The sequence below is a fragment of the Amia ocellicauda genome, chromosome 4 (assembly GCF_036373705.1).
Source record: "Amia ocellicauda isolate fAmiCal2 chromosome 4, fAmiCal2.hap1, whole genome shotgun sequence".
Taxonomy (NCBI): Eukaryota; Metazoa; Chordata; class Actinopteri; order Amiiformes; family Amiidae; genus Amia; species Amia ocellicauda.
The window spans coordinates 5,451,795-5,474,015 of record NC_089853.1 but is presented as its reverse complement, the minus strand read 5'-3'; the positions used below and the strand labels follow the sequence as shown (position 1 = coordinate 5,474,015).

General features: G+C 44.9%; 1 protein-coding gene across 5 annotated transcripts in view; it reads left to right on the top strand.

Moving 5' to 3' along the window:
• Positions 1–22,221, top strand: part of dgkza (diacylglycerol kinase, zeta a) — a 147,402-nt gene that overhangs the window by 99,247 nt on the left and 25,934 nt on the right. For 4 of the 5 annotated variants that reach the window (XM_066700619.1, XM_066700620.1, XM_066700615.1 and 1 more), the window contains 8 exons: positions 810–910; positions 5,620–5,699; positions 6,335–6,379; positions 7,815–7,884; positions 12,719–12,759; positions 13,086–13,282; positions 19,252–19,365; positions 21,725–21,793. In XM_066700619.1, coding sequence (XP_066556716.1) covers positions 810–910; positions 5,620–5,699; positions 6,335–6,379; positions 7,815–7,884; positions 12,719–12,759; positions 13,086–13,282; positions 19,252–19,365; positions 21,725–21,793 — 717 coding nt within the window. The remainder of the gene's footprint in view (positions 1–809; positions 911–5,619; positions 5,700–6,334; positions 6,380–7,814; positions 7,885–12,718; positions 12,760–13,085; positions 13,283–19,251; positions 19,366–21,724; positions 21,794–22,221) is intronic. The other variant, XM_066700617.1, reaches the window with a different exon arrangement.

Here is a 22,221-nt window from a genome sequence, read left to right as displayed (position 1 = left end):
TATGAGAGGCGGACAGATGTAAAGCACATGCACGTCCACTCAGATAAAGAGTTGAACTACCAGTTGAGCACCTGCCGATGCGAAGGTGACGGCCACGTTTAAAGTCCTTGACGGGCCGGACCTGTTTCTCGTGTTGCTTTGCGGTGTCTGGTTCAGTCCTGCCCTCAGCTGAGGTGTGGATAGTCCTGCCTTTATCAGCCTCCACAGTTTTCTCAGACTGGAACTTGTAATGTTTTGGATCAGAAAGCCAGAAAAGCTTTAAAGCATGTCTGTAGGAAAAGTGATTCACACTGGGACACATCTGGCGTTTCAGAACATATTAAAAACCGGACGAGCGCAGGAGAGCTGGGCATCCGGGGGGGCCTCCTGGCCCGGTGTACCCTTCCCCAGTGTGAAGTCTGATCCACCTGACCCGAGCGCAGTAGGCCAAGATACACCCCATCCTCTGGAGAATGCTTTTGTCCTGCACCCCTGTGGTTTCTCATATCGCCGTCGTCAAGGGGTTCTCACCTCCAGTCTGCCGCGGCTCCCTGTGCAGGTTTTCCGATCCAACCAGAGCCAGACGCTGATAACCAGACTCTGCATGCGGATCTCTCATGGGGCCTAGATTGGGGCGAGGTTGCGTGTGACGATGGGGTTATGCAGTTCTCTATTTCAAAACGACTGATAAGGGGGCACTGGCTGGATCAGAAAGCGAGGTCCGACGACTGGAGCTGAGACACTGCCGACCCACTCACCCTCCACCCCCTGCCCCCCACCGTCCCAGTGCCCCCCAGCACCAGTAAACCCGGTCTGTCGCTTCCTTGCAGCCAGATGCCCATCCCCGATAGACTGCGCATCCGGGTGAACCGCATCAGCATGCACGACTACGAAGCCTTGCATTACGACAAGGAGAAGCTGAAGGAGGCCTGTGAGTATGACTGCTTTTTATTTACAGTGGGCAATGCAATGTTTACTATAGTACAGGGAGGTCGTGCTTTACCACGGTACAGAACAACACAGTTTACACACTTTTTATAACATGTCTTCCAGTGGAGAAATGGGTTTGGTTTTAGATGCCTCTTGTGTGTCTCATGACCTCTGACTGAGGACCCTGTGAAGCTCTGAAATGTGTCTTTGTTGTCTGAAGGAACATCCCAAAATAAGGGCTTTGGCTTTTAATGTTGCATCTCCATGTTTGGTCTCCTTCTGAAACTTTTGGATGTGAACTTCGCTCCCGCGTCTCAGGAACTCTGCGAGAGATGTAGAACAGTGACCCGTGCCCGAAATCTCTGCAATATTATAGAATTGTCAATGAAAGACAAATTAGGCTCTGAAGTGACACATCAAGTTCAGTGAAAACATCTGGAGAACTGTCTTTATTTCATTGCAATCGACTAATCGATTTTTATTTGTATAGCGCCCTTCGCAAGGTAGCCACAGAGCGCTTTATAGAGTGATAAACACAACAAAAATAAACAATTGATCAAATGAACCATTAGGCACGGAGGAGAGAAAAACACAAACTCCTCTGGATGGCAGATTGTTATAGGAGAAAATAAATCTCTGGGGGTCCACGGCTCAAGGCATGACCTAATGGCTGCCTCCCCTCCAGGCAGTATAATTATACGATCCAGCAGCAAGGAGATGAGAAAGTGAATTATCTAGTAGAGTAAACGAGATAAAATACAAATTCCTGTAGCTGTATTCTTATGTATCTTGGTGGCGTCATTTCTGGTTGTTTTTTTGAACTACATGTTTCCCACCGGACCAATACTTTTCTGACCTTGACTGTGGGGAACCAGATTGCTTATATGAAAGCAAGATCTGAATTTCGAATATCTTGTCACTGACCCACAAGTACAAACTGTTTCCAGGGGCTAATGTCTGCGGGTGGATATGAAAACGATCTTTAATCTCGGCTGGGATTTAATCACTCGCTGTTTGTCATCAAGACTCAAATGAATATAAATATATATTTTGTCGGGACCATCAAAGCACACAGCTTGTTCCAGTCTGTTCTTCAAAGATAGGGAGCCATTAATTATCTCAGCTAATTTCGTATGGACAAGGAGGAATGGCTGATTTATGTGGCATTTAACAACTACCTCGCACAGATTGACGGCTTTCAATCTCGCGTCTGGGGAGGGATGCTGGCTCAGAAATCGCTCTGTCTCGGCAGCTGCTGGCTCGCTGCGCGGGATGCGTTCTGGGGTGACTGGCCAGACATCAAGGGCACAGCAATGCGTAATGACAGAACTGCTGGAAATTGTCACTAATTGATACTCTGAGTTTAGAGACCTGCCATCTGCAGCCCAGGTTTTAGTTTTCTGGTTCAACAGCGTCGGCCAATTTGGTTCAATGATTGTGCCTTTTAATGCTGCAGATTCCTCGTTTTGCATATGCCTCGGATAGGTGCTGATGAAGTAAACTAGTAGATCGTGGCACTTTCCTGTGCTGTGCCAACATCACTGTGTTTTTATATACATACATTTAAAAATAATATATGTATAGTGGCAGGGAGTTCTTTATTTTAATTTTGACTCAATGTGGGCAGAGAAGACAGTCTTCCACAGCTACAATATGTTGAAATGCAGTGACCTATAGACTTTGCTGGAGCAGCAGGAAACAAACACATTGGTATAAACTCCACACAAGACTTGTAAGATGTGTGGTATAAGTTCAAAAGGACCACCTCTGCCTACAGATAAACACTGTTTTCTATAATCTCAAGGAGATGCTGGCGCAGTTCATTAGCATGTCCGATTACAGTGCAACCACAATTATAATACAGCCCAAAATTAGTACAGAAATAAAATACACTCAATAAAACACTGCCACTACAGTATTATTGTTTTTTCCTGTTGAACCTAAATTTCCTAGGAACACAATTACAGAGGTTCTCTTATTGCCCACAAAGCATACGGTTATATTTATTTCTCATCTTTTTTCGTACTGTTCTTCTGTGACTGTAGTCGTTTGATGCACATTTTTGCCAATAAACAAGCAAAAAGTCTAACAAACTCCATAAAAACGTGTGTTTAGAAATACTGGGATTGTGTGTGTTAAGCACGGACAATACATTGATACTTTTGCCAAAAAAACTTACTGTGGTAAAAGCACGAGGATCTGTGTACAATGAATTAAATATAATTATTCTAAATCAAATTAACAGTTATTAAAAAAACACAAAAAAAACTTCTGTGTTGTTCCATTCATTAGCTGTATATCGTACCCCTTTAATTGAGGCAATAATGTGTTCATGTAATGGAAGTAATTAAATCAAATACGTCCGCTAGGGAATATGCACCTGTACAATCATTCTTGTCGGCGTCAGATTCATACTTTTAGTTTGTATTCATACAAATAAAAAAAGCCTTTTAGTCTTAGTACCTGCCTGTGCCAATTATATTACCCCATCAAAACACAAACCCTGTCGGGCGTTTTGCAGTCATTACATAATGATGCGTTCTGACATCGGGTCTTATATAAGAAAACAACCAACATCAACAACAACGGGAGAGGAAAAAACAAAAACGTTCGACTGCGAATGTGCATCTGCGCCCAGTTCATCAGAAGCATTTTGGCGACAGGAAAATGGACACTAGATGTCAGTAAAAGCACAACGTTGTAGTTTGCAGTTTAGTTTGGTCTCTCCGGCCCTTATTCTCACAGGATCCTCAATCTACAAACTCCACATTTATCTCTGCTTTCTCTCCAGCTGTAGTTTAGCGAGTGTGTGGCAGCCGCCTTGCCGGCCTGTCGCATTGCTGTCTCGAGGATAGGAGAGCCTTTTCTGCGCTTTTACGATGAAGTCAGAGCTCACCACCAAACAGAGAGACGTCTCAAACGAATGGCCTGGCCTAGATTGTCTCAACAGACTCCTACAACCATGGGATTGAGAAAACCAAAGACAACAGCTTCAAAATACCCCCATTCTTCAATCATCCTATCAAAATAGCAATATAATAGAATTTCAATAGATGCCACCCATTCACAGTATAAATTACGATCCTAATGCCACAGAGAATGTGTTTAAGTTTTGGTTTGGATATCTATTGACGTGTGCATCCAAAATTAAGACGACGAGCTCTAGGTAATGTGTGTTTTGCCTTCTAGCGGATATCCAGGCGTATCATTTATTACTTTACTGCTGTCGCTGCAGAACTAAAACACGGGCTGGTTCCTCTGGACGTGCCCTTTCCGGCGAGTGAAAGAGACGTCTGCTCGGCAGTTTCAGTCGCCGCTGGCCGTCAGACTCCTTGTCTGGAGACCCCGAGGGCTGTTTGTTTGCGGACGCAGCTGTTTCGGGTTTAGTCTGTCCTACTTATGTTATGTATGTTTCTGGCTCGGATTGAAATGTTTGAAAAGGGCAGATATCAATCAGATGTGGCCAGTGCTATCGATGCCGCATAACCACTTCTCTCCGATCACAAAACCAGCGTCTGGGAAGAAGGTGAAGGCATTTCATCCACCTTTAAAAGAGAGCCGTGGTGTTGCGAGAGAGGAAACGCAGATGATCTGAATCGAATGAGAAAACTGCCCGTTCCCCAGTTTCCTAGCAACGATGCATGCTTCAGCCCCGGACTCCTGCCGACGCTTCCACGCCAGTCCGTCTCGCTGCTTGAAACTCGGGCGACTCGTCAAACCAGACGTGATTTCTAACTCCGGCCAAGCTGCCTTCGGATCCCTGTAAAACTCTCCTGTTTGTTTGTGTGCTGTTCCCATTTCTTCTTTGTTACTCTGAAATGAAGAGGCGATATTAATTTGATTAGAAAGCTAAACAAAGGTGTTCTTTTGAAGTTGTAATTATCCGTTGTAAATACGGGCGCTCGATTAGGCGTTTTACCTCTAATTGCTAATGAAGCTTCCCCCCCCGTTCCCCGGCGCTTGCACACCACGGCAGATCTGGCTCGGCTTCGCGTTTCCAGCCCCGGGTTGCTTTGATGGCTCCGTGCAAAATGATGGCGGCTTCGTTTAAATATTGGTTTTAAGTGCCAAGTTATTTCTCTTGGTTCTCGAGCCGGAAACAGTTTCCCCCTCCCTCTGTCTGCATCTGTCTCTGGTTAGTCAGGACCCGATTCCCTCTTGTCTCTGGTTACATAGGAAGGTAGACAGACAGACAGACATGCCACCCAACCGTTCTTTCTGGTATATTCAGTCATACCAAAGATGAAGGCTCAAACTCCCTCTCTCTCGTTACTCCACAGTGCTGGGGTTTTCTGACAGGACGACAGTGTTGTCTCTCAAAGGAACAGACCCGGTCACAGAGCGCTGCCGCGACTCATAATGAGATCCTCTTGAGCATGTGTGACACTCCCTGTATGCTCCCTGTGTCCGTGCGGGTTCACAGAGCTGTGCTGTGGATCAGTCGCCACATTTCTTCCTGACTCGTAACCAGTGCATTCTTCCTCGCAAAGAAGGGACACATTGCACACCTTCACACCTCACTCTTATATTTCTGCTACGAGTAAGAGATGCAACATGTTAGATTAATTGAGGCTTGAAGTCTTTGGGGGAAACACTGTACTGCAGTGAAATCCTTTGTGTTGTTGTGGTGAATATGATTATGGATTTGAACTCTATCCCTTAGAAATCTTTGCTGTGGTAAATTAATGTTGTTGATCACTTGTCTTGCAGCCATCCCATTGGGTCTTATCGTGGTCCCCGGGGACAGCGACCTGGAAACGTGTCGCTCTCACATAGAGAGGCTGCAGGAGGTAAGGATTGCCAGCGATCTGACTGTCACGCACTGGACACCAACCCAGGTCTGCTGCATGCAGCGACACAACATATTCCCCTTCCTGCCCATCCTGAGATCCTGATTTCGGTTACAACCACTGCATCCGCTTCTTTCCTAAATGTGGTTCAAGGGCTGGAATTTGGCCATAAAGCTCACATGTTTGGTTTAGTTTATTTATTTATATATATATTTTGTATTCAGGCATTAACTAGTGCGTGAAATCAATGCACAATTTAAGAGGCACAGTCTGTGCTGCAGCAGCGGAGTCAACTGATTATTCTCCGCTTTATTCTCCCCCCCCCCCCAATCAAAATCCTTGGAAACTGTTTCTGAATGGTAGATTGTGGAAAATACACCCTTAAGTCGGTCGATTTGACATGTTTTTATTATGCAACACTGATGACCGTTCATTTTAAACCTAATCAGCCTCCGTTCATCACGTGAGAGTTGTCATTGAATCACATCTATCCAGGTTAAATTCTCTATTTACCTCTTCAAAAACTCAGTTTCTTAACTGTCCCCCCAACCAAAAAAGGACACTGAAATAAAATATATGAAAATCAGGGTGTGTTTTTGTTTCCCCCCCTCCCATAACACCACACTCTCTCACAGGATTTCATCTTCTTTCAACCGTCATTCCAGCGGCTGGGCCTTCAGGTTTGTACGAGTTGACGTGGACGTCGTGTTATTGTGGGAACAAGTGTGGCTCAGAAACTCTCTTGAAGTTAAGAAGCACCGTAGAGATCAAACGGCCTAAAAAATACCAACTGAGACAGAAATCCAATGCATGGGTCCAGCAGCGCCAGAGATACTAGTGACATAAAAACAGATCAGCTGTTAGAGATGGTTTGTCCCCCATAAACCCTGAATCCTTAAGCAGCACCAATAATAATAAGTTCCTTCACACTCCCACTCTCACCTCCACTACATATTAGCTCCCCATTTATTTTTAAGGAGACAAGTGCCTGCTCTCACCGTAGCAGTCTGTGTGATTGTGCACGGCCTGTGTGTACAGTCCGGTACAAAGCTCCGGCCCCAGTAATAGACCCCCAGACAGGCCGAACAGTTTCTGCTGGTTGTCAGGACATCTGATGCCTTTTTGTCACAGTGGCCCCAATTAGCACCGATCCACTGTGTTTTATAGTGAATAAGAGACTTTCTCCTTGTTCCTCGAGCCGCCTCCGCATGCTGTGTCTTGTGGAAAGCATGAGTCTTGTGTCTCTGTACAGTGAATGCATGTAGACAGTCCCTGTGATTTGTGGATGGAAGTTGGCGTGCCGTTACGAGACTCGGACCTGATTGTGCGAATGGATCATGGTATATTTAGACACGAGAAATCTGTGGCTTCCTTTTTATGTCCCTTCTTTTTTTAATCTTGGCAACGGCTGTCAATCGAATCTGTGATTAAATGTGTGCTTGGGTATAATTTTGACTGCTTGTTTTTGGATGTTCTTGCTCATGAAATGCATGCCCGGTATAAACACATGGCTGAGAGATGAATACATTTTATTTAAGGATCTCAAATTAATGTCTTCATACCAACATTTTAAATTATAACGAGAGGATCTGGCCTGACACAAACTCACCAAACAAATCATCTCTGTCTGGTTCTTCCCTGAGAAGAAGTCATTCATGAATCTTTCAGTTGGCAAAGACAGGTCTTGATGCATTACTTCTGAACGCTGGCTTTTCAGAGCTGAGATCCTGCTAATAAAATACACAGAGCGGCAGGAAGTCTGTGTATTTGGGCGTGGGGTTGAGGCTAACTACTCTGCCAAGGAGATTAAACTGGGGGGGCAAGGCTGAGAAGAAATGTAGAGCCATGCCCAGTCATGCCTGTGAAGCTGAACAGCAGGGGATTAGGAAACACCAAGACTTTTGAAATGCTGTAAGAGCAAAGAATAATAATTTTGCATAAGCCCCCAGGACAAGCAGACCATAGAGTTCTTGCTCTTGACCAACAATTGAAAGGTGGTCTTCTGTGAGCGGCACTGGCTCCTATTAAACTTCCAGTCAGCTGGACAGGACGGCGTTAATCCTTGTTTGTCACAGAAGCGAGTTACAGCTGACCTCATCCCTTTTGTCTTTACAGGAGGGTGACGGTGCAAAATCTAAAAACCTGTCCTCCCAGAAGCTCTCTCCCAAGTGGTGTTTCCTCGACTGTAAGTAGATTCATATTTGTGATTTTCTCCCCAACGCAAGATGTGAACACTTCCCTTGTTTAGTTTTCCCCTTCTGTTTTAAAAGCATTTCATGTTCTGCCGACATTTACAGCATTGACTGTTCATGCGACTCGAGGCTCTCCGCGCTGAGCTAATGGACGATCTTCTCGGCCTGTCTGGTGACACTGTCAGTCGTTGATGCGCTCAGGTTGCATCAAAGATGGCATTTGAACGACTGATGGGAGGAACGAGAGTGCAGCCTGTCAGTGCCCTGTACAGAATCTGGGCTCGATTTATTACACGCAAGGCTGCTGTGATCGGCAGCGGGTTCAGAGGTTTCCTCCTGTGTGAGAATATTAAACTCCTGCGCTGTTCTGGATTAGCTGGAGGTGGTTTCACCTTGAGCTGATGGATCCCAAGTGTTTTCATGACACAAAGCAGGTCTTTATCTTCTTGCTGGTCACTGTGGTGTCAAATTAATTGAATGTATAAAAGCTACTTTATAATGTACCCATAAAGGGTGTTTTCCGACTCCTAAACTTGTTACCCGTGTAACTAAACAGGGTGAAGTGATTCTGCGCTACAATGTGCTCCATAACTATGATCTAATAATATACTTGTAAGACAGATAAACTTAATGAAGACAAACTTTTCACTGATTTAAAAATATCTTCGCTTTTAGATGATTCGTCAATCTTCACGAGGGGCGCCTCACGATAATTTGACACGATAATGGTTTGAATCGTGCTGGTTTTATTGGGTAATGTTTTCTTAGTCTGACTTTAATTATACCGCGCCCTAGATAATTCATGAGTTATATCATGTTTATGAAGTTGTATTTTTCATAATATCAACACAGGCGCCGCCGGTTGTTCAAAATTAGATCAACTCATAGCGATTAAAACAATCTATTGCTATTTTAAATTAAAATGTTTGATTGGTAGCCTTAACACTTCTGAAAGAAAGGATAATGCATCACATAAACGCCTACCTCGTAAACATAACACCCAGATATGTTATTATATTGCATTGTGTCATCCTAACAGTAAAGTAAGAGCGTATTTTTATGAACTCTTGAAAGTCTTTATGTGGGAGAGAGGGATTGATCAATTTTCATGTGAATCACTGAGTTATTGTGTTACTTTCATTACATAATTCCTTTTAATTTTGTATTGCAATTTTTTAACGTTACCCCCAAACAAGCAGACTGAGCACGTCCCCTGATCTTCTCTGCGTAAGATGAGATGTTTCAAAGCGTGAGAGATATCCTCTAAATCTTAAACTCTCACCTCCCATTGCATAATCCGCAGTGACTTTTATTCCGGAGCCGCCGCGGAGCTCCTTTGTACCTCGTTCGGTCTCAGAAATGCTATCGGCGCCTCCGGGCCCCATGCAGTCCAATAAAAGTCTCCCTGTCTGGAAGTACGGAGTTGCGGGAGCAGCTTCTGTTTAATCCCGGCCCTCGTGACAGCAGAGCGGGTCGTCTCTTGACACGAGACGCCAGACCCGAAGGAAGCGCGTGAATATGGAAATGCGCTGCGTGCGTCACGTCCGAGTGGTTTCATTAACGGGCAGAGATAAGGGCGGCGCATTCGTCAGCTGTTGACGGTTACTGTATGCAGTTTATTTCATTCAGGTCTCCAGGAAGCATTCGGCTCATTCTTCGGGGGCCGACACTGTCTGCATCACTGTTGTTCTTAAAGAAAGGAAACCAGAATGACAGTCCGATTTGACGATGCTCTGTATTTATGGATGCTGGCGATGCAGTAGTTTTTCCTAGAGTAGGGCCGTAGCTTTGGAAAGTTTATGTATATTTATATCTACGTTTATTTGCGATGGGCCTACATTTAAACGTCCCCCACTGAAAGGAGGAACTCGAGGCAGCATGACCAACTGAAGGATGAGGCAAGGTGGAAAAAGCAAGCATCCCTCAGGTAGCAGCCCTTTTAAACGCCTGACAAATCCGAAGACTTCCAGCTTCTGTGGAATGAAGGTAGATTAACTTCAGATCACCCTGGGGGGAGTCATGTCAGCTCCTGTAATCGTTCACCAGATTGGCAAAGCAGACAGCGATCGGGGTATTGTCACGTAGTCCTATGACTTTAGGAGCAGACCGAGTTTCTTTGGTGGCAGACGTTTGGGCTGAAAGGATTTAATGTTGAGGAATGTAACTTCTTCTTTTTTAATTATATGTTTTAAGGAAGAGAGTCCCCTTTTAAGTAATGTTTAATTGTCTCTAAATACAGCTTGAGCCAGTTAGGCATTTGATCTGATTATTTAGTTTTATGAGCCTTTCATCTGAAAAAATGCATTCATGTTGCCAGGGAAAATAAATAAATAAGCATGTTTTGGCAGCTTTGAGATAAAGGCCGGTACACCATGTCCGACCGTGACGGGCACATCCACACCGGTCCCTGTAGTCCTCTCCTGCCGGGCACCTCAGAAGTAATTCCTTTCAGAGAGATAAATCACGGGCTTAAAGTTAATTAGCAGCGTAGTTAAAACGTACGAGGGGAAATAAAGTCACTTTGCAGAGAATCAAACTCCGACCAATTCCCCGTTGTAATCCTCTCCGAGTGGGGACGGAGATTGTCTCCAGCATAATACCAAAACGAAATTAGCGGCCCTCGCTGAACAATTTGAAGGCGAGATGTAATTGTTTTCATCTGCAAAATTAATCTTCTGTAATGCGAGTTCTAGCGTTTTCTGTGCAGATGTCAGACAGAAACTGTAAACTTTCTTTTAAACCCCTTCCCTGGCTGGTGTTCTCTCCCAGCTGTCAGGTTTGGTGTAAAGTCTGCCTCTCGTCGGCGGCAGTGTTTTATGCCGAAGGACGGGCTGTTGTGCCTTCGCTGGGTGAGTGAAGGGAGGCTCGCTCACCGGGGAGCCATCTGAGAAACACCTCTGTGTTTTAAATATAGCCGTGCGAGTCGTACTGTGACGGGCCCTTGTCACTCACACACACATGAAAGACTCGGTGGCGGTGATGGACCTCTCTGGATCCAGATCCAGTTATAATCTTCCCCAGCTCTTTTTCCGGTGATGACCAAAAGACTGAATGTGCCTTGAGCTCCCTCTCCTCTCTCTCCCCTCTCCCCTCTCTCCCCCTTCAATTCCATTCCATTTGCTTTATTGGCATGACAGCAGTATATTGGTATTGCCAAAGCATTACAGAAATTATAACAATATTTCAATAATAAACATATATATATATATATAGATATCAATGTGCATGTTGCACACGCTTACACGTCAGGGCCTGTGGATTAATCCGTGTGTCACCAGGAAAGTGCAATGCGGAATTCAAAGATGCTGAGAATAATTGCAGCTTTTGCTCTATGCATTATGTATCACTCAAGACACGCACGTGGGCACACACTCACTGCCAGGAGTGCGGGGGGATACTGGGGGATATGGAAGGGGCCAGGACCACTGTGTTCACCTGCTGGGTCCGTCTGCAGATGATCAGGGAACCCGTGCCCAGCCTCCGCGTTGTGGCGACTCGAGCCGGGGAGTAATCTCAGGGCTGCTGTGCGTCCCGGTGAGACGTGCCGTAATCCCCTCCGCTCTCAGTGCGGCTAATGAAAGGCTTCATCACAGAGCGGCTCAAACCCCAGCGACTCCACAGAAAATGTGATGAAGCTGATTCAGGCAGATCTGCCCGGAGCCGCGTACACTGTGTTCTCTCGCCTTTTCATGATTAGGAGAGAAGACAACATCAGTCCCCCTGGGCTCCATTATGGGACGGTGGTGTTTGTGCCATTGTACGCTTCGGACCCATCATGGGGTCTTCATCATGTATTTTTACAAATACAATGTTTTTGAAGAACTATTACAAATATAACGAGTCCTTCTGAACTTGTTGGGTTGTAATGTACACCCTCTGGTGAATACGATTATGGCAACAAAAACCATTAACAACAAAATACAGCAGTGTGGAGTTTATTGAAGTCGGTTCTAAACAAACATTCAGTTGAATTAATTGGCACATCTGGCATGAAAACCCTGCTGTATATTAAGGCTCTGCTTATTCCTGCTTCTTTTCAACTTCTGATCCAAGAGTTGATTAATTAATTTTTGATACATTGATACCACTTTAATGATGTCAGGGTTGCGATTATAGTCAGTGAAATCCCACCTACTCTGACTCCAAACCCCAATTAACAATCATTCTGCCTAATCTTGTTCCAGTTAGTCTTCTCTATTAAGCAATGTTTTCTTAATAATGCATGGAGAACAGGAACCTTGTAATCTGGTAAAGGTACCGATCAAGCTCCAGTTATTAGCCTTTTCAGGCATCATTAGTAGAGGGGGAGTATGTGTGTATTTGTGTGTGTGCTGCAGAAGATGAATCAGAAAAGGAGTGACTTAAGAAACTCAGTGACTAATCTTTCAATAAACGCTATCAAGTTACCCTGTCGTTTGGACTCATTAAACACATCATCGGTGATAAATATTGCTCCTTGTTTGGTCACTTAATTACCCCAGCCCCTCTCTCATATCTAGAAAGCTGCGTAGTTAATTGTGGTGGAGCTCACTTGGGCCCCTGTAGTGTATTAATGTACTTTTGTGTCACATGATCACATTCTGTTGTTTCTAATGGGGTCCCACTAGAGTAGACAATGTACTGTAGAGGGTGTAATGGGATTAGAGCACCATATCCTCTGCCTGACATATTTCCCCTCCTCAAGCGTCATATTGGGCTGCTTTTCAACGCCAAATCTCACCAACTTTGATATTCCACCTGTTTGATATTATTTCATATTCACCCTTCTATGATGTCTGACCAGAAACTGAGACGTGTCTTCTAAAGCGTTTGTTCTTTTGTTTTCAGCCACAACAGCAGATCGCTTTTACAGGATAGACCGAGCCCAGGTACGCAAATGTTCCTCCGTATCATCTGATTCCTCCATGAGACAGGTTTTCCTGCCCTGACACACACACGCACGCACGCACGCACGCGCACATGCACACGCACACGCACACGCACACACTTGGAGAACTAAGAGCTCTGTCTTATAAACACACACACAAAAGCATGGTTCGGATCACAAGAATGTCAAAAGGGTATCATTAGAATCAAAATTGTTCCTTAACGTGTATTTTGGAATATGTTCTACACTTTCCTGCAGAAAACACGTGCCCCCGCTCCAGATGTTCTTTAATGAAATAGTCACGTTTCGTCCGTTTTTCGAACACAGGAGCATCTGAACTATGTGACCGAGATTTCCCAAGACGAGCTGTTCATCCTCGACCCCGAGCTGGTGGTGACGGAGACGGTGGGCACCTCCCCGGGAATGCCAGACCTCGTGGATTCTTCCGGAGAATTCCCGAGCACCGGGGGGCGGCACTTTGCATTCCCACCGTCCTCTTCTCCGCCCTCCTCCCCAGTGCCCAGGTAAATAACGAGTCAGGTTTGGGCTTTTCCCATAGTCTCTCGAGAGCTGTGTTGACCAGAATGTGTGCCGTAGAGTTTGTAGTGTTCAGCTAACTCTCCTTCACGGTTTACCTCCGATTAACACTACTGCCATCAGCAGGGTTTATTCAGACACGTATCGATCTGGGTCCTGACTCCAACTCTTTTGCACTTTCCTTTTCTCTTTCAACATTTTCACCCACTTGAGTCTTGTCTATTTCTTGTCTGTTGACCTTTTTACCACATTCATATGTATTCAGATTTCAGAATGTCCTTTACCTAAACTTTGTAATCACCAGTTTTATCTTGTTGTACTGGTTTTCCAAAGCTGAATATCTTATTTCATGACGTGGTAAGGTCCGGGCCCTGGCACCGGTCTTGGCTTGTTGAGCTGTAGTCTATTTAAGTCTGTATTGGCGGTTTAAATTGGATGACTCATAATGACCTCCATTACAAGGCAAACGTGCATTGATTCAGGAAGTGATTGACAGTTTCACAATGTTATGACAATACCACGATTGAGCGCCACGCATCCCGTCGCGGCTCAGACCAGTACAGGGCCGCCCGCCCCTTTACAGCAAAGCAATCCACAATCTCGCAATAAATAGCTGTTGAGGATGGCGCATCTATGAATCTTTTGATCCGGCACCAATGTCCTCCACGGTGTTATGAAAATGCTTTGGCAGTATCACCCTGGGCATCTTCCCGGATTTTTAAACAGAAGTGGAAGCACTGGGGAAGAAACTGACAAAATAACACGTATTATAAGGGCTTGTTTTCTGTTTGTTTTTTCATGGTACGGTGATTGTATATCATATCCAGCTCTGAGATCCTGAGAGGGCTTTGCTTGTCGAGGGCAGGTAATTTAGACGCATTGAACGCTGTCCTCTCGCGCTTTATTCCCCGAGATAGAAGGGGTACAAGTAAGCAAAGGTTCAGAGAGTTCAAAAGCAGATTGCACACTGTGATATAACCTCAATTTCTCCCACGGTGCGCATCAATACCTCCTGGACAAGTTATATTCGCTGACTGTTCTTTTTTTTTCTCTTTTTTTTTACCCAGTTACAGAAATATCTCTCTTTTGATGCTTTTGGCCAGACATACCATTATTTCCAGGACACTGTATTTTCCCTGCTGAGACATGCCTCAGCTTTCAAAGGAATTAGTAATAAAGCTCTGCGGATCCCCACAGCCTCGGCGAGATGAAATAAGGAGCCCAATCAGTTTAAAAGTTTTTTTAATTCTACCTGTCTCATACTACCTGTACTTTACAGCAGCTGCTACCTAGCACTACATGGTATAGTGTGTGTAGTCGAACACAAAAGAAATGTCTCTCCTTTCCACTGGATATTTTTTTCCTGTAGAGTAAAAAAATAAGCAAGGTGGAACTGAACACGAGGCATCAGTTTGTAAAATCCTTTGTCTCTTTGAAAGTTTTTGGAAGCATGGTTTGCTATCTGCCTGGACTGTATCTTGATAGATGAACATAAGAACATAAGAAAGTGTCCAGTCGAGAGGAGGCCATTCGCCCCATCGCGCTCGTTTGGTGTCCATTAATAACTAAGTGATCAAGGATCCTATCCAGTCTGTTTTTGAATGATCCCAAATTGTCTCTTCAGCCACATCGCAGGGGAGTTTGTTCAGATTGTGATGCCTCTCTGTGTGAAGAAGTGTCTCCTGTTTTCTGTCTTGAATGCCTTGAAGCCCAATTTCCATTTGTGTCCCCGGGTGCGTGTGTCCCTGCTGATCTGGAAAAGCTCCTCTGGTTTGATAAGCAAGAGTGCTCCTCAATGTGTGTGTCTGTTTGTTTGTTTGTTTGTCTGTCTGTCTATCTCTTTTTTGTGTTGCTCTTCCCACCTCCAATCAGGGCAGGCGGATTTAATTCCTCTGCAGAAACAGATATCATTAAGAAAGACTTGCAGGTGTTTCAGATCATCTTGTGCCTACTTGGAGTGGAAAGTCACAGCCGCAGTGGCAAGAACAATAGAAGGAATGAAAGAAAAGAACGGTTAAAAAAACAGATCTATCATCCTCGAGATCACCTGACTGATGCCGCCTGGTGCGCCGAGCATCATTCTGTCGTTTTATCTCTCCCCTTTTCTGACTGAAATTTCCTATTTTCTCTCTTTCCTCTCTCACCCTTCGTTCCCACTCCTTCCCTCTGCCCCCCCCTACCCCCTGACTCCGCCAGCCCGACCAGCCCGCACTCCGACAGCGAGGCCTTGGCTCGGCGACACAAGAAGTCTCTCTTCTTCTCTCACTCCGGCTTCCCCTTTCCTGTCAAGAAGAGGTATTAATCTCTCCTTCCTCTCACTGTGCCTCACCCTGCCACCCCCTTGTCACCCAACACCACGCATCTCTGTGGCCCCCCGCTCCTCCCACTCCCCTCGCCCCCATCCCCGCACCCCCGCCCAGTCATCCCTTGACACATCTTTCTACTGCAACCCCCATCTCCTGAAAGATTGACACTTTTTCGGAGGTCCGCTGGAGGATTTCGGCCGGAAGAGCACGACTGACCAGGTCCATCGTTGTCCTGATCGTTGTCCGCAGTCCTGCTCTCGCGAGGAACAAGACCCGAGGAACATCTTGGTCATTTGTCTCGTGTCACTTGCTGGTTTGCTCAATTCTCTTGCTTAAACGTTGTTTTAAAATATTATCATGTAGTAGATGCCTTCCTTCAAGGTGAAGAGCCGAAACGTACAATGTTCTCACTGCGAATAACACGACAGTAACGGACGTGCTGTAATTCACAGGTTACAGTGGAGAACATCCAGGTGTAGGAGAACATCTGAGCTATCTTGACTCAGGACAGCAGATGTGTCTTCAGTTGGCAGTGAAGGATGTTAGGACGCTATATAGGCCGCTCATCAGTGGGCTAGAAAGTCAAAAACATAAAACAAAGAACCCCTTCCCTGTAAATGAGTAGCGGGTGAATCCATTAAGGATGTGGTGTTGATTTAAAAATTACTTATTCAAAGATTGTTAGTAGTCTGGAGACTGACCTCAATTAATTCCACATCAATGGGTGGACAGTACGTGTCCTGATAATAGATTTCATTAAGCTCCTCATTACGCCTTATCAGCGAGTCGGACTGCATCTTCAGTGGTACCGGCTGTTTTGATGAAGTTATTTTAGCATCTTTCCATGAGTTTAATGGCTTTTGTTTTGTTTGTTTGAAAGTCTTTACTTTTAAATACAACTCAGGCGCCGCTGCGGTGCCTTCAGACCCAGCTGGAGCGGTTGACTATTTTATAAAGGTGGCTCGTCAGCTAAAAGATCACTTTTATGCTTTATTCTGAATGTAAAGCTATTTTGTTGTACTTGGATTTGACATAGTCTTGTTATTAATATTTAAATAGATGTAGAATACTAAAACTAAGATTTATAATGTTCATTAATGCACGTATCACCGCAGCTGGAAAGATCTGTGAAAGATCAAATCGCTGTCTAGTTAACTTTCGGATCACTCTCAGATGCTGCAAATACAAATATATGTAATTGTATATATGTAAAATTTCTGAAGGTAACAATTTTTTTTTTTTTAATCCTATTAGACGGAGACCTCTCCTGCCCAGCTTATAATTACAATCATTATTTCCCACATTTACAGCCCAGATTACAGACATTTGAATTGCAAAGCAGCCTGTGTGGGATTTGTGAGGGAGGGAGAAAAAAAAAAAAATCAAAGCCGCAGCACGGAGACTCGAAACCGCGGCTCTGGGCTGAGACGTCTCCGATAATGTGAGGAGTGAAAGTGAGGCGCAGGGTGGGATGGGAGGATGGGAGGATGGGAGGACGCAGTTTTCAGTCCAGCTCTGTCCTTCACATAGATTCTCTTTCTTTTTTCCCTTCCTGTGCAACACAACATCTCTTCTTCATCGTATCTTCTCTCGCTCTGGTCTCAAATTAGACGCAACCCTGTTAAACGTGTCCATTCATGCCCTGTCAGTCTGTTGCTTTTGTGTGTGTTGTTGCTGTTGTTTTTGTTGTCACCCCCCCCCCCCGACCCCCCTGTTCATTTGTGCTGCTGTGCCGTTACCTGACTGACAGGTCTTGCAATGAAATGAGGTGAGCGCGTCAGTTCTGTTAAGAGACTGTCCGGGGGAATTGCAGTTATTTATCAAAGAGGCTGTTTCTTCTTCCTTTTTTACACTGAACCACATGCGTGACATTTTTAAAAGGCCTCGTTGACAAATGTACGCTTTCTGCCAGCTTGAGTACCCCCCCACCCTCTAATTTACTCGATTAATCATGTGCATGGCTCTAATGCTCTGAAATAAGACGCATCACGTGCTGTCCTGTACAGACGCCAGATCTTGATTATCAATTCGAGAGAGTCTCTCTGGACTCGCCTGCTGTTCATCAGCATTGACTTCTCCTGGTCTAATTCGATCGTCTTTGTTTGGTTTCCCCTGTCCATATAGTGTCTTTCAGTGTTTGACAATACGACGGCTGCCGTGATATGATGTCACCAGAGCCATCGCATTTGAAGAAACTCATCAAAACTTTCATAACCTTTTGCGGTCACTGAATCCATTGTACTTCAGAAACAACTAATTTAGCTTTGTCCTCTTAGTCCCCTCTGTCCGTCTCACACAATGGCGAATCGATACATTGCCGTGATGTGTAATGTGAGTGTGACAGACCTTCTGTTTTATTATTATTATTATTATTATTATTATTATTATTATTATCATCGAAGGCCTGTAAGTGCTTTTCGGGAATTTTAAGGATGTACTTATTGTGCTGCTCTTATAATCTGCTCTATTTCTTGATCTCTGTTTTCTAAAGCATAGTAAGTCCTGCTCTGTAGAGGAGGGTTGTCGTGTAGGATCCTTAGAGGGGAACCACACAGTACGAGCCCGTGTTCACATCCCAGATAGGCCGGTAATTGCAACCTAGAATAACGCTGCAATTTTTGCAAGTTTCTCGCCAGATTCCTCTCGTTGCGGGTTGTCAAGACGTTCTGTTCTCATAACATGAGAGGGGGGAAGAGTGATTTAAGGATCCCTCTTGGGGCACGAAAGGAAAACCTGCTTTTCATTATACTTAGAAGCTTCAGTTAACATTGTCCTGCATCTACACAACTAGGTGTGGACAATACTGGCCTGAATCTTGAAAAAAGAAAAAGATTAAGTTGAGTGTTGCCTAATTAGGTTAGACCACCCTCCTAACAAATGAAATTGGAATTGTCCAATTTTCCCATAGCGCATCTCTGCCCATTTGATCAATACTTGCCCTCTGCAAGACAGATACTGAGGTCTGTCTAGCGATATTAATGATTTTATTTTTTATATTATTAATTGAAAAAGAACTGTGTTAGTGTTCTAGTGTTCTAAATGTCTTCCTGCGATGAGGCTGATAATATTCACAACCCAAGTGTTTCCCAAGTTAGTCCTGGTACAAACAGTCTGTGTGTCTCTGTCTACCTTTCAGGCATCTGCCCCTCCACCCTTTGTTTCTTTTCTCCATGATTTGCTTTCATAGTTCATGCCCAGCAGGAAGGAATTGTGCAGCCATAAAGTCCTCCACACTTTCACTCAAGTTTCCTCAAGTGGAATTCATTCCTCCCTGCAGACAGAAAGACGGGAAGACAGGATGCTCACTTCAGGATCCCAGTCGAGGGGAAATTCTTCTCGGGGGCTTTATCCTATAGATGCCGAACGCACAAGCTCTCTCAGTTTCCAGAGGGCTTGACTCAGGTTCTGCGAAATGTCACATTAATAAAATTAATGTTGCTCTGAACTTCCTCCTCTGTGCCGCTCGCAGGGCCGAGTTTAGTTAGGGTGCCTCCTTTAGATGCCGGGCCGATTTGGAGGAGAGGGAGGAGCGGACCTTTGCGGTTTGGGAATAATTCCGCCACAATGGCCGTGTTTGTTATCCGCGCCTCCCCCGGCGCGGGCGCTTTGTGTCCGGCACCTCTCACCACCTCGCTCTCCCCCTCCCGCAGGATCCTGGAGTTACAAAAGGCCTCGCAGCGGAAGCGTATTTCTAGCGATAGCTCGGTTGCCGAGGCACTGGCTCACAGCGACTCTCTGAGGTCCACAAAGCCGCCCCTCAGCAGGTGAGAGGATTTGAGAACAAGGGGGAGCCTTAAATAGGGGCTGGGGGGGTGGGGGGTGGGATTGTTTTGCTTAAATAAGAATCTGTGCCCCCTGCTTGTCATTCCCTCCCCTCCACGGAGGACTTCAGCTCCATTTGCTGCGTTGCCAAGGCTGCGAAAGCTGGATGGCCAATCACCGCTGTGGAGGAGCTCTCGGTACAGCCGCCACCGATTGCTTATCAGAGACTGCAAGAGTGTAAACAAACTGAGGCCGATAACTGTAATATTCAGTCATAATTCAGTTGGCATTGTGTATCTAAAACCTTGTAGAACGAAAAGTCCCCCCACACACACTTTTTTTTTATGAATATTGATCCAATTTAACAGTAGAGGTGGAGCATTTATGAGACGTATTAAAGATGCAGTTACGCAGAGACCATTGCTTCACTTCAGCAGTTTCATCTCTTCTGACTCGTGGAAAGCATTCAAATTGTTATTGTACCAATTAACTAAATTGGGATTTTGCGTCTCTTACTGGAGGAGATGCTTTTACAGGCTGCACTATAATCCCAGCATCGCATTACAACAGAAAGCAGCAGCGACGCATTACAAAGCCTATCTCAAAGACGAAATCGTTTGCTCGAACGATTGGACTAAACTGCATGTACTGGCCATGTGTCAGCTCTTATATTATGAATCATGATTATATTGAAAGCCTTTTTCGTAATCTGGTAAACATTTCACAGAATATGACTGAACCACTGAATGCACACTGAAGCAAGGTGAGAATACAGTGAGACGGGAGTGCGTGTCTCTCAATATCACATCTGGTTCTCTTATATATGGTTTTACATTTTACGTCTACATCGAAAGTCAGCCCCGGCCGTATAGTCTTACCAACTACCTTTTCACACTCTCATTAGCGCCCATAAATGATTTTGTGATCTCATCAGCTTGTCTTGTTGACCATATCAGCGCCATCTTTAAACTGTCGTCCTGGCAGACCAGGTATCGACCTTTCTTTACCACACCTTTATTGCTGCTTCTATGATGTTGTTTCAGTGATTGGTTATACTGTAACTGTAGCATTTAGCACCCATCTTAGATTAAAATACCTGTTAAGAACAAGCTGTCTTTGTTCTGCAGTGACCCAGATCCTTATATTTCACACACCTGGCCACTGACACAGTAGAGGAGAGGAGAGATCTAAAACCGAGCGCTGGGTAGAGTTTCAGTGCTAATTTCCACTCCTCTCCTCCTTTCGAAGAACGAAAAACAGTTCAGAAAGGTCTGACAAATACAAAGCCTTATCAGTCAGACTCCGCTGGAACAATTGACAATCCCTGATGTATAAAAACGTAATCGTTCTCTACCTCCTACAACTCGCCATCTCGAATAACGAGGCCCTGAGGATGATGTATAACCGCACTTCCTCTATTACGCTGGAAGAGATTGAGCCATCAACCACAGCGTTCCTTTCATCATTGGGGTCACATCAAAGATGGGGCGTATAACCGCTTTGGAAAGAATTTAATTTCAGTGCCGTGAAAAGCCCCCCCCCCACGCTGCATACCATGACACACTGGGCTATAAGGCTGTATGATCTGTGGAAGCCGCGCGAATCGATTCTCCCGTGAAATATGGAGTTGTTTGGTGGCTATTTGCTATCGAGTCCGACTCCGCAGCGATGAGAGTGAGCGATGGGACGGACGGGGCTGCCAAGAGCTAGATAACTCGCCCGTGCCATACAGAAAATGAATTCCCAGCGTCTCCGCAGGGCGCACGCACCCTTCTGGAAAGCAGACGCACAGCTACGCCAGCGCCGGGCTTTTGTTCTCGTCTCAGCGTTGCCTTTTGTAGCAGAACGCACTATGTCTCTGTCTCTCTTGTCAGGGGCGATAAATCTCCATCGTAAATCAGGAATCCGAGGAACCATACAGACAGTATTACATTTCTACCTTGAAGATGGTTTAGAAAAATAAAACGCACAAATCTGCCGGGGGTCAGAAATGCCACTGTCGTGCTGTGTCACATTTCATGAATGGATTGTGAAAGATGAATCTAAAGATTGCTTTTATTATGAGTATTATTCTCATTCTCAGACCTGTAATCTCAGGGGTGTTGTGTAACAATTAGCACAGTAGTTAATTTGGGGTCGTTAACCTGATTATACCCATGACAGGGAGTTTCAAAATAATGAATGGTGATTGAGGTTCAGGGATGACAGTATTTTAGATTTGCGTGGTGTATTATTATTAAATTGTATTATCTCCTTCAGTTCTATCTATTATGACTGGACCCAAGAACCTTTACATTTTAGCATTTGCCTACTGTTGTCATTATTTTGTTTGTTTACTTTCATACTCTCATTGTTTTAAAGGACGGGGGCAAAAATCATGAGCGTTCACCGTTCCAACACAACTGCGGCCGATTTCAAACCATCTGTCAGGTGAGAGAGAAAACATACTCCCCGTCTCATCCTCTGTGTTTTGTGCATCTGTGAATCCCCTGCAGTGAGTTGTCTTGCATGCTTGTGCTCGTAGTTGTCCTCTCCACAATCCCTACAGCGCATGTGTGCCGTTTCTGTTGTGCTCCATCCTTCACTGCTTGGAATAACTTTGCCCACCGGTGACAGGATTTTGAAACGGCCATTCCAGGCCCAAATTAAATGGAAAATGGAGAGATTTCAATTTGGAGGCAGACTAGGCAGCATCGCACTAAAGAGTCGAGCGGCCTGGCCAGAGTAAAGACCGGCTGTCTCAATATTTATGCCTCTGACTGTGTAGATATGTTTGTAGCACTGGGCTAGTGGTGTCAGGAAAAAGTTGTTGCTATTGACTGGATTCTTGTACACGTATAGAGCAAAGTTGGACACCA